This window comes from Limulus polyphemus, unplaced genomic scaffold, assembly GCF_000517525.1.
Source record: "Limulus polyphemus unplaced genomic scaffold, Limulus_polyphemus-2.1.2 Scaffold653, whole genome shotgun sequence".
Classification (NCBI taxonomy): Eukaryota; Metazoa; Arthropoda; class Merostomata; order Xiphosura; family Limulidae; genus Limulus; species Limulus polyphemus.
In genome coordinates this window covers 405,506-418,665 of record NW_013666263.1, presented here as the reverse complement: position 1 = coordinate 418,665, position 13,160 = coordinate 405,506, and the positions used below count along the sequence as shown (strand labels likewise).

The 13,160-nt window shown below is 28.7% G+C and overlaps 1 protein-coding gene across 8 annotated transcripts in view; it reads left to right on the top strand.

Moving 5' to 3' along the window:
* Window positions 1-13,160, top strand: part of LOC106459727 (H(+)/Cl(-) exchange transporter 3-like) — a 91,813-nt gene that overhangs the window by 47,353 nt on the left and 31,300 nt on the right. For all 8 annotated transcript variants that reach the window (XR_002610617.1, XM_022386258.1, XM_022386257.1 and 5 more), the window contains 4 exons: window positions 234-395; window positions 1,670-1,876; window positions 4,246-4,326; window positions 10,218-10,400. Coding sequence is in view for 7 of the 8 variants with exons in the window: in XM_022386258.1 (XP_022241966.1) it covers window positions 234-395; window positions 1,670-1,876; window positions 4,246-4,326; window positions 10,218-10,400 (633 nt within the window). In the remaining variant the exon portion in view is untranslated. The remainder of the gene's footprint in view (window positions 1-233; window positions 396-1,669; window positions 1,877-4,245; window positions 4,327-10,217; window positions 10,401-13,160) is intronic.

The following is a 13,160-nucleotide window of genomic DNA, read 5'->3' as shown; positions in this document are numbered from 1 at the left end:
TTCTAAGAAAAAAAAAAAAGAACTGAGACATGTATCTATGAAATAAAGTATTTTGAACAATTATAATTTTGAACCTTTTAGAGTTTTAAGTTTTATTTATATACATTAATTGACACCAATTCTGTTTACTTTCCACAGTTAAAATTGTTTAGATTAATGACAAATAGAATAAACAAATAAAAGATTTGAAAAGTATTTAATATGTATTTAAAAAAAAATTAAATTTGTTCTAGTGGTATACTTGGCCAGAACTGTTAGGATATTTTAGGAAAGATGCCTGGTCCTTCATCATTTCTTATATTTTGTATGTATTGTGGAGCCTTATCTTTGCTGGCCTTGCTGTCTTGCTTGTTAGAACATTTGCTCCATATGCTTGTGGTTCAGGTATTCCTGAGGTAAATGTCTTTATGCTTCAAACTTTTTCTTAAAGTATTGTTGAAATGTTATTAAAACATTAAGCATCTCTTAATGTATAATTGAAACGTGGATTGGTGAGTAGTTTTTTATTGTTGTTTTTCTATTAGTGAAATATAAAATTATTGAAGTAAATGTCTAGACTCTTTAAAAATGTCTGGTGAATAAACAATTGTCAGAACTTTCAATATGATATTTTACAATAAAATTATACGAGTATAGTTGCAGTTACTTTGAGAAAAAATACATTCTGGGAATAACTTTTTTGTAGGATGTAAATTTTTTAGTGAAGTTGCAGTTACTTACTTTGAGAAAAAATACATTCTGGGAATAACTTTTTTGTAGGATGTAAATTTACTTTGAGAAAAAATACATTCTGGGAATAACTTTTTTTGTAGGATGTAAATTTTTTAGTGAAGTTGCAGTTACTTACTTTGAGAAAAAATACATTCTGGGAATAACATTTTTTGTAGGATGTAAATTTTTTAGTGAAGTTGCAGTTACTTACTTTGAGAAAAAATACATTCTGGGAATAACTTTTTTTGTAGGATGTAAATTTTTTAGTGAAGTTGCAGTTACTTACTTTGAGAAAAAAATACATTCTGGGAATAACTTTTTTTTTGTAGGATGTAAATTTTTTAGTGAACAGTTTGTGTTTTAGTAGTTGTAATAAGGTTTTAGTCTTTATTTTTGATATCTGTTTAACACTTTATCTTTCCTCATGTATTTTAACCTTTTGATATAAAATAATATAATCTGTCAAGCGATTTATTAGAGATTCATTTAGACTAAAATTATAAAGTTGATAGTAATTTCAGTAGGTTGACTTATTGATACTAAATATATCCCACTAAGCAGTTAAAACATGTTTCTAATTTTCTGAATACATGTAAGTGTAGATAGTTAAATGCTGGTCAAGTTTTGTTCATACCAATTGGTAATTGTTTAACCTGGCTAAACATACATACACCTTATTTTGTTTTTTGTTCTTGTTTTATCAACACTTAAACACTTTAGTTTTGTCTTTTCAGCTGATTTCTTTTTTTTTTTTCTGTTATAATGTTGATATTTTATTTACAAAGTATTTGTATTTAAAAAACACATGTGCCACAAAAACATTCTTTTAAATGATTTTTCTAACAACCTAAATTTTTGGCACTGTAATCCATTAATTCAGCTTTGGACTTGTGCATGTTTAATTTTTTTAATTATGTTGCGGGTATACATGGATTAATATCTTACATTGTTTTTATAGATAAAAACTATCCTTAGTGGATTCATCATTCGTGGATACTTGGGTAAGTGGACATTGGTCATCAAGTCTGTTGGAATGATTTTGGCTGTAGCCTCAGGACTTAGTCTTGGAAAAGAAGGCCCACTTGTACATGTGGCATGCTGTATAGGAAATATTTTTTCCTACCTTTTTCCTAAATATGGCAAGAATGAAGCCAAAAAGAGAGAGGTTAGAATTGAAATATTTTAATTATTTAGTTTTAAATTTTCATTTTTTTTAATAATGCTAATTGATTTAAGTAATAGTGAAAAAGAGGAAGAAAATGTGGTACTGTGTTGAAAGATTTTATATACTTTTTATTTCCTGGGAACCATTTCTTTATTTTCTGCAGGGCCATAGGATCTGGTAAGGCAGTCAAGCCACAGCCTGACCACTTTTTTTTGTGGCATGTATTAAAATTTGCTTCTTTTAATTCAATATGTTACATCGTGTGTATGCAGTATTTGTAGTTTAAATGACCCAAGATTTAATTTCATAGTATTAAATTTTCAAAACTTTTCTGTGGAAGTGTGCCTTCAGACCCCCCCCCCCCTATAAATGGCAATGGCCTTACCACTCAGAAATTGCTTGCATACAACAATTTTGTTTCACAAAATGATTTGTCTGCTGTCTACAGTAAATCCACAGGTATAGTATTGAACATTTATTAAATTGTGCAGTATCCTTTGTAGTAAAAAAAACATAAAATATTCACACGTTTATCTGCTCTTGTTATTAGTGTTAGCAGAAATACCACAACAGGAAAGGTAGCCACTATTTTCAAGTCTGTGTTAATTTCACAACCAAACTGCTATGTTTGTTTCTTTTTTTCTGGAGTAATCTTACTACCAGGATTTAATCTCCTGTCAAACAATAGTTATAAATAACTCACAACAAAAATCTCTAAATCTCATGTTTTGTTTCTGACATACTCCAGGTACAAAAAATATTAACCATTTGTCTATTTTTGTATACAATATGTTATTCAAGAACAAGTATGTTAATCAGTTATTTAATGCCTTTAGTATTCCTGCAAAGAATTGGATTAATTATGTGTTTAGTGTCTAAATAATTCCACAGTTTGTATGTTAACCACTAGGGCTAGGCAGTTAGTGGAATTTGATAATCAATTAATCATCAGGCTCTTTAATCGATTAACATTTAACTAATCATCTATTCCCAAATGAGACTTGGATTGTTGGAATAATCAAAAATAGTAATAATCAGAAACACTAATTTTGATTAGTTGATTATTTCCATGACATTAACACTGTTGCTACAGGCAAGTCAGAATGTGTTTGTTACAACTTTTTAGAGTTACATTCAAAACTTAATTAAGCTACTTTATTATCATGGTATATGAATAAACTTGGCATCTAAATGTAGTTAATAAATCAAATTTTAGTATTATATAAGTTTTAAGTTCTTATTTTTAAAAGGAAATACTTAAACAAATCCCCAATCTCTCCTATTATGAGAATTGTGACATTTGATCTCTAGGTTTTCTCTCCAAGAGGTACTACATTTAATATAAATTACTTATTATAATATAGTTATTATTCAAACAAAGAATAATTTTTATAGCCTTCAGTCTTATTTGTTTATGGAGCCATAAACTAGAAAATTAGACCTGCTTGCCATGCCCACCTGTTCACATCCTCTGTTTCACAAATGTCAATAGATCTCTCTGACATTTAATACTATATTATTTATAACCAATAGAAAGCCAAAGTTTTAATCTGTCAAATGACATATTATATTATGTTGTTTTCTGTACAAAGAATTGTCTATTTCACTTCCAGTTCAATCTTTTTTCCACAGGAAACACATCAACAAGCTTAGCTGAATATTTAATGGCTCTTATCGCATATTTAGAAAGCCAAAAAAATTATGAAAGTTATTAGGCATTGTCTGCTTTTTACATGTTATTATTCTTTGTTCTTAGGTACATATTAGCCACTTATCTAACCTCTGCAGTTACCTTAAAACAAAATTTTTTTCCCCATATTTCATAGGAATTGTATAATCATTTTGTCAATCACTTTTATCATCCTACAACCATTATGTATATTTGTTTTTTAGCATATTCAGCAATCCTTATGAATATTATGTTAACTAATGTAGTCTCAGTAGTGATCATCAGCTAATATGTTAACCTTATGTCGCTTCTCTGTTGTTTACAATGTGCATATAGTACTCCTCTTTTAACATATGACCAGTTTACCAGTTATAGTAGTATTTATAATTACAGTTGTCTACTTTTAGCAATCCTTATGAATATTATGTTAACTAATGTAGTCTCAGTAGTGATCGTAAGCTAATATGTTAACTTTATGTCGCTTCTCTGTTGTTTGCAATGTGCATATAGTACTCCTCTTTTAACATATGACCAGTTTACCAGTTATAGTAGTATTTATAGTTACAGTTGTCTACTGTAATTGAGTATTAAAAGTGTTTTGCAGTTTGTTTAATCAAGTGATTGATTATGATTTCAGTGATAATATTGCTTCCAGAAGAATTATCTGTGTTGTGTAAAACAAAAATCTTTTTATTGACAGATTCTCTCGGCAGCATCTGCAGCAGGCGTATCAGTGGCTTTTGGTGCCCCTATTGGTGGAGTTCTCTTCAGTCTTGAAGAGGTATGTCAAATTGAAGTAATTCTTCAAATAATATTTTAACACTGAATTTTTTACTTATACAAATCTAATAACTGTACCAAAATTTATTCCTATTCATAAAAATGATCTGTCATAAGAACAGCTACTAAAATAATATTAACATATGCCTAAGATTCTAAAACCTCCATAATTCATTGTTAAATAACATTCAAAGCATTTTCTGAAAAATTTTTTATTTAATTTTTTACATATAAGCTTTGGGAAATGTCTAGTATTTTTGTGCTACTTTTATATAGAATTTTTTTCCAATTTAAAGATATTGGATGAATTTTTTTGAATTTACTATTCAGTTTTTTGATATAATACTATTCATTGTTGTTCTTTTGCTCTCTTTTTTTTTATCCTATCTGCAGTTTTCCTGTATTTGAACTTTATGTTACTAAATAACAAATTGGCAATTTTATTGCTCCAAAGATTTTTAAAATCTATATTTTTTATTCTTACGCTTAAAAAGTCAATATTAGATGTCATTTTGTTTGAAATCTTTCTGTTCTTTATATGATATATTTGTTTGAATGTCTTCTTACATTAATACTTTTTGCTGCTTTTATTTTATATGAATGTCTTTGGGTCTAATAAAGGCCCCCCAGTGGCACAGCGGTATGTCTGCGGACTTACATTGCTAGAATCCGGGTTTTGATACCCGTGGTGGGCAGAGCACAGATAGCCAATTGTGTAGCTTTGTGCTTAGTTACAAACAAACAAATCTTAATAAAGCTTATACTGGCACATAGAAGACTCATGAGCACAGTGCTATTAATTATGTGATGGTATTGTATGTGCTTATCTTGTCATACACATGTTCACTGCATATACAGAATCACTGCTCTTATGCAACAGTATTATTTGTTGTTATTTTTATCTAAATGATTGAGAGTTTTTTAAAGTTTGTTTGTTTCTTGAACAGATAACTGTGATGATTTGCAAGTACAATAATTTTGCTGTGTTTTGATTTATTAATACAAAAATGCTGTGCAGCTGCATAAACAGATGGTTAAAAATAATTTAAAAATCGGTAAGATCAAATTTTTTCTTTAGATTTTTACAAATCTTTTAATTTTTTTCAAAATTATGTCGTTTATGTTATTTCCTAGATTTCAGTATTGTAATTAGATTTGCCAAAATGTGTTATAAAGATAGTAAATGTTTTCATTTTAACAAAGTATAAGAACTAATTAACTAGGTAATTAGTATTTTGTTATAATTTAGAAGAACTGCAAGCACATTTCTCATTATAAAGTTTAGTTTAAAATCACAAAGATCATTTATCTGGGCCACTACCTTTACAAACACAGTTTTTCTTGGGGCTTTCCTAAAACAGAAACAAATTAGTAGTTGAAACATATAACATAAACTAGTTAGTATTTAGTATCTGGTAATAAAAATAAATTAGAAACTAATGAATAATTAGACTTGGGTGATCATGTAGTCTACTGGCCATGACAATGATTAGTTTGTTATTTGGATCTAGTAAACAAAAATATCAGCTAGATGAACTTACAAAAGTTTATCTATACACACATAGCAACACATGAGTGTGGAATTCATGTCACTCAAGTTTTACATTGTCCTACTGACAAGTAGATTTTTTTTTCACATTGTTTGTACTATTGCTAGAAAATCACTTCAGGTACATTTCAATGGAGCCATACAGGTTTTTCAAATTCTAAACTACAAAAGCCTAGCACATACACGTGGACATTTAAAAATGCATTCCCCTAAACCTAAAACCAAACCTATACACACATATACATATTACTTTCCTCTACTAACTTTCAGTCACACACCCAGTATCAAACATGTTTAAATTAATGCATCAAATTATTACATTGCTTTTGTATACAGTAGAACCCCAGTAAAATGTGACTGCCAGCTTTAGGAAGAGTACATATAAAATAAAGAGAATTACAAGAAACTTTAAGTAGTTATACATATATATATATATATACTGTTGTAATAGTTTTCTTTTATTGGCAGGTTTTTTAAGTTATTTGATGAAAATAATTCAACATCCAGTCCATGTAACAGATTAGTTTTATTTTGTTCTTAACATTTCTTTACAGGCTTGTATAGTTTTTAACTTTTTGTAGGCCTATGGTTACAACTGTGCTATCTGCACCACGCTAACATAAAAATAAATGTACTTATACAAAGTCATAATTTAATATGCTCGATCCTAATGTCATGTGCCTTTTAGGTAACATCTAAATTACAACATAAAGAATGTAGCTTATAGCAATATTTTATATATTAAACACTGTTTAAATTTTTGTCAGCATTAATGTAAACCATGATTTTTTTATCAGTTCATGCATTGAACATTCTGCATGCTGCACTGTAAAATCCTAATAAACAAGTGTTAAAAACCTGAAGATATATGAACAAATATATATGAAGAGCTTAGTTACAAAACACAGTATATGCCATTTCTGAAAGAATTGAGCTACCAATAGCATTTTATTGATGGATGCAAAACATTTTGACTACAAAAAGGCAATAAATAGTTCACCCTTGATTTCATAGTGTTTTTCGTGTAAGCTGCAGAAAAATAGGTGATTTTCTCAAAGTGACAAAATTGGGTGCACAGCATTTTGCATCTAAGTTCTTCATATGTGTATATATATAATTAAAATATAATTATTAATACTCAGATATATCTGATTTATCCGTTTGGCACTGTAAAAATATATAACAACTGGCAACAGACAAAGAGTATAGCACAAAAGAATGTTTCATTGTTATGTACCATATAAATTAGACATTTTTAAAAATAAAAAAAATTAAAATTCGTTTGCATACAGTAACTTTGTGTCATGTGTGCAAAATAGTACATTTTAATATGCTAAATAAACATCATAGAATGTATAAAGATTATATAAAGAAATGGATTATCAGTGTATTTTGCTTTTTCAATGCGTAAATCCCAGAGTTTTTTTTTTCACTGTTCATTTTGGTAAAAGCAAAATCCAGAATGTTGTATTTCTTGTGTGTGCTTTGTTAGAACATTTTTCTATCATTTTGTCTCTTGGACAAGTTTTCTTAAAATTCCTTTTGTAAATGTAACAGAACTCTCAATTATATTCCAGTAGACTTTGTAGTACACCTTACAGCTAAATTTTCTTTAAACACAAAATATCTATATAATAACGTTTAAGAGCTTAGTTGCTTCTTTAGAAAGGATTTTGATAGGGCTCACACAGGTTCTTGAAATTCTGGAAAATTAGTTATAAAACTTTCAGTACTGAAAAACCTTGTAATACAATGTTTAAAATAATGGGCTTGGAAAACATTGAAATAAAAAAATCTCCCATTAAATAATTGGCTTAATTAGAAAAAAAATTAGGTTATAGAAATTATGTTTGTGTATCATTATTTTTGGGACTTGTGAGACTCAGAACTGTTGCAATTTTCACTTGTAAGCACATTTGATATAGGAAAATGCAAGCTTAATCCTGCTTGGCAGGGTTTGGAGTCATGGAAGTTTGTGTATAGATCTTGGATATACTTAAAATTTGGGTCTGGCCTGGTCTGGTGGTGAGGGCACTTGACTGTCAATCTGTGGGTGGTGGGATTGAATCTCATTACTGAACATGCTTGCCCTTTCAGACCTGTAGCATTATAATGTGATGGTCAGTCACATTGTTCATTGGTAAAACATAGCCCTAGAGTTGGCAGTGGGTGGTGTTGCCTTCTTTCTTATCTATCACTTAAAAATTAGGGATGGCGAGTACAGATACCTTTTCATTTGCTTTACATTAAATTCAACAAAACCTGAACAAACAGACCTGGAACTTTTTTGTAAAGTTTGTGTGTACTCTGTTTAATTACCATGTAGACAACAACATCATGCCCCCCCTCCCCCAGGAGTTATTTTTAACTTTGATATTACAAAAATTGCAATACAGTTTGCCCAGTTTAACATGGTATTGCATTTGCAGTAAATATAATTAACTTGTAGTGACACTTTAGTTAGATTCTATTAAGATAAGTGTTTAACTCCTCTATAAATCAGTTATTCATTTCATTATCACTTAAATAGAAGAAAACTTTTGGATCATATATACCAAGAAAGCTGTTTCTTTTGAACAATGGTATGAGTATTGTTATTTTGTTTTAAGACTACAGAACTTTCTCACTAAGTATTTTATTTCAAGTTAGCTTATTGCTACTATTTACAAAATAAAAACTATAACTGCAAAAATGCTTTATTGGCAGCTTCATAAAATTATGCCTATCTTAGTAGGGGAATGAAGATTTATGAACAGCAGAATTATAGGAAGGGGGGGGGGGGTGTTGGTTCCAAAATGACCTTGGGTATAATTTTGGTGTAGCTTCTAAGTATAAGAACATTATAGTACAGTTGACTGATGTGACAGTAAGGTTTCTGGTTTTGAATTAAATATATTCTCATGGTTTAACATAATCATTTATAAGGTTCTGAATAGAAACAATTTGATGAAGAGGGTGTTCTGTGGAAAGTATATATTTTTACATTATTGCTTTTAATTTTGAAATGTTTTGCCAGAGAAAAGTATAAAGTGAAATGAAGAATTAGTTTAGCATTTTAATTGCTTCAGCCATTCATTTAAATAGAAAAATCCACTTGCTTTATCAGTTTATTACAAATTAAACAAATAGTAAGCTTCAGGATAAAATTAAATACTAAAAGCTATAAGTCCACACAATAGAAATAAAAGCCAAAACACATTTCATGCAGTTTTGAATAGTTAGCATCCTGTTCTTAAGACATTTTACAAAATGTGTTAATCTACTTTGCTTTAATATTATCAAGTAAATAACATATTATAAGCACTGCATATGGTATTATCACATATATAAATTTATACAAAACTATTTGAAAGTGATATATGATGGGCAATCCCTAACACACAAGGGGATACATTACATAACAATGTGTGTGTATACATTGAAAATCAAACTAACATAATGTAGTTTATAAAGCTGAAAAGACTTAATAAAGTAGCATTATTTCTGAAAGTCTTCGTACTTACTAACAACTATCTATGTTTATAAACCTAAAATGTTTATAAATGTGCATATATAATACTATGCGTACATTTTCTCCACAAACACCAAAGTTTAATAGTAAGTATCACAATACCAGTATTTTTATTCGAATTAGTATTACATATAAATATATCTATGATAGAAAAGAATGGTTGTCATCCAGAATATGTGCTAACATTGTGTTTCACTTTCATTCCTATTGGATTGCTAACAAATCATTTAACCTTAGATGTGATTTGTTAGCAAAAGACTGAGGTCATAAATTAAAAATCACAAGTACCTGAATTGTGCATCAAATTATTATTCAAATAATTAAAACAAAAATAAGAAAAAAGATTAGATACTAGGAATAATACTATTATACAAAATATAGTGAAAGAGATTCAGGGCTTGTCAGTATGTTACAAATTGTATTAAACATTTGAAAATAAGAACTACTTCATGTAACACTTTTTAGAAATGGAAACATTAAGGAGATGAAATTTAATCAAAAAAAGCATAACAACAAGCACAGTTTTATGTATTTGGTTGATCAATGCAATCATTTCATTAAGAAGTATGTGTAATATAATACTCTGTTAAAGTATGTTTCAAGTAGATATAAGTGTATTGTCATATATAAATTAGGTAGCACAACTCTTACTTTGTGATTGTAATTTAAGATTCAATAAGCTTATAACAACGTTTTGTATGAAGCAAAGTCATTTTTAATTAATATCATTCTCTCACCACATTACTGCTCATTTTCTAGTTTTTCTGAAAAAGTGTAAGAACCATGGGATGATATGCCATCCTTACCTACTTTTTTTTTTTTCATTTTCTAGGTCAGTTATTATTTCCCTCTTAAGACATTATGGCGGTCTTTCTTTTGTGCCCTGGTGGCAGCTTTTATTCTTCGGTCCATCAACCCATTTGGTAATGACCACTTGGTAATGTTTTATGTGGAATATACCAGGAACTGGCTTTTTGTGGAACTAGTTCCTTTCATCATACTAGGTATTTTAGGGGTAAGCAAAACAGTATTTATTATATATTACATATACTGATATCTTTTTACAGGAAATCCACTTATTAGTGTAAAACTAGCCTTTCAAAAACTACTAAAGTGTTTTTTTCAACTGTCAACTAATACCTTAGATGTGAATTTGGTCAATTTGCTGAGTGAAAACTCTTCTCAAAATGAATAAGAAAAGTGTAGTTAGAGGAAGTTACATTATTTTGTGGACATAGCTGGTGTGTGTGTGTATATATATGTGTAAATATAATATACTTCTATATATATATATATATTAAATTTTCATAATTTCTGGAGAAAGCTAATAACTAAGTACAGATTATATTACTTTTGAAAGAAAGAAGCTGCAGTATTTTTTGCAAGTTTATTTGGTTAGGAAAGTTAGTAAATTTATATCAAGTGATAATAATTGGGAAAAAATCTTGTATATTTAGAGCAAATGATGTTATTTAGTAAAGAAGGGTGATTTTTGGTGCGTTTAGGTCAAATTGTAATAAAAGTATATATTTAGAACAAATGATATATCAAAAAATGTTTAGGACAACTGAATATTAGTATATATCATAGAACAAGTAAGAGTAGTTACTAAAAAATTCTGGCTTACTTAAATAAAGTAACATTTCAATAGTATGTGTATGTTTTCTTGTTACAATAAGGAAATTTTGAATTAGTTTATTATTGCTGATGCTATGCAATATGTTTGGCACATTAATGGACTTCACATGCATGCAATTGGTTATTTGTACAAATCAGGTATGTGGAATGTGTTTGAAAATTATATGTACATTGTGTTTTGTAAATTTTTTGTTGAAATAATAATATATCACACAATCTGTGTAATGATCACGGGTTCCAAAAAGAGATTAACTGTAAAACTTCCAGGTCCATCAATTCAACACACCTTTTGTGTGGTTTGTTTTATTGAATTTCAGAAAAGCTACTGTATGAAATAGTTTGAAATTTGAAAAAACTTTCTTCAAATTATGTAGCTTTGCAAATTAAATTTTGATATGTGATATTTTTATGAAGTTGCAGCTTTGAAAATTCAAAAAATATTTTATTGTGAAAAGAAAAATTAAAAACGCTTTCCTTTGTTGTATATTTCAATTAATGATTTTTATGTCTTCCTACTTTCGTATAAAACTTATAAAATTTAAAACTTTATCTTTGTTTTGAATGAAAAAACACTACACACAGGACTGTATGAAATTTTGGCTGAATATTTTTTCAAGCACCTTTCCTTTTAGCAACATGTGGCCAAGCTAAACTTTTATCACTGTTCTAATCTCTATGTGAATCTCTACTGAACTGGAAGCTGTACCAGCTTATGAGGTTAAAAAGAAGAAAAAAAAGTTTTCAATTTGTTTAAATCATTAGCTTATAACTTCTTAAAGCCGAGATATAGGCAATTATATCACACCATGAGGTTGAGTAATAAATATTGGCTGAAATCAATAAAACTGAACTTATACTGATAATACAAGGTTCACATTTGTACTATTGTATTAAGTAATTTATTTGGACTATCATCATGTTTTTTTGGTTTATAATGCACAAGCTTTGACTCAATTACCTAAGCCTTCAACAGGTGCGAGACAATTAGAATAGCATAAAATCAAAGCTAATAATCCATATTTTAATAGTATACAAGTTTTCAGTTCTTAATTTTATAAGGCAATATTTACAAAGTCTTGAATTACCCTAGTGTGAGAAAGATGACATATTTTTTGTAGACATCCTATTTTCTCTATTTTATTCACCACCCTTCCAATAAGTACGAAATTTAACGTAAATTACTCATAAAATCGTCATTGCTCAGACAAACCATAATTTTTTTACCTTACAATTTTGTTTGGTTACAGAGCCATCAAATAGAAAATCAGACCCCTCTTGCCACACCCACCTGTTACATTCTCTCTTTCAGGATTTGTTAATAGTTATCTCTTACGTTTAATTCTATATTATGTATAACCAATAGAAAGCAAAGATTTTCATCTGTCAAATGATGTATTATATTACGTTGTGTTCTGAACAAAGAATTGTCAATTCCTCTTTTAGTACAAGCTTTGTTCCCACGAGAAAGATAACTAGTTTGGATGAAGTTGTAATGGCTCTTGTCACATATTTAGAAAGCCAGAAAAATTTTGATATTTAGAGGAAATTGTATGCTTTTAGCATGTTCTTTAGTGCATTAGTATCATTATAATAAAATAAAGTACAGTTAAGTGTCATCAACAGTTGACAGCAAAAAAAAAAAAGAATTTACTTGTTTTTCATGTTTATTCTTTATCTATTATTATTATAAAAGTAACTAAAATGTAAAAGTAGGGATCTCTTTAAGTTAGTTAGGGTTAGATTAGGTGAATTAAATAATAATATAATAAAAATGTTTCAAAAGGCACGCACACGAGCAGCTTGTGTTTAACATAACTTGATAGTGTAACGTGTGCTCCATGTTCCCCAAGTAATTTACAAGTTATAACGGCAGAACTAGTAGTTGGACATGGCTCAAAGGGCAATAAATTTTAATTATAACTAGATGTATACTGTTATGAGTTTAAAGCTATCTAGGATAAACAGATGTAGTTTTGTGTTATAATTTGAAGTCATTCTAGAAAGAAGGGAAATTTAGATTTATTTCAATTTTTATTTATTTTTTGGTTATGAGTTATGGTAGAGAAAATAACAGATAAATATAAAGTTTTACTGAAAACAAACATTTGAAATGTATTTAGGAGGTATTAGAGATTAC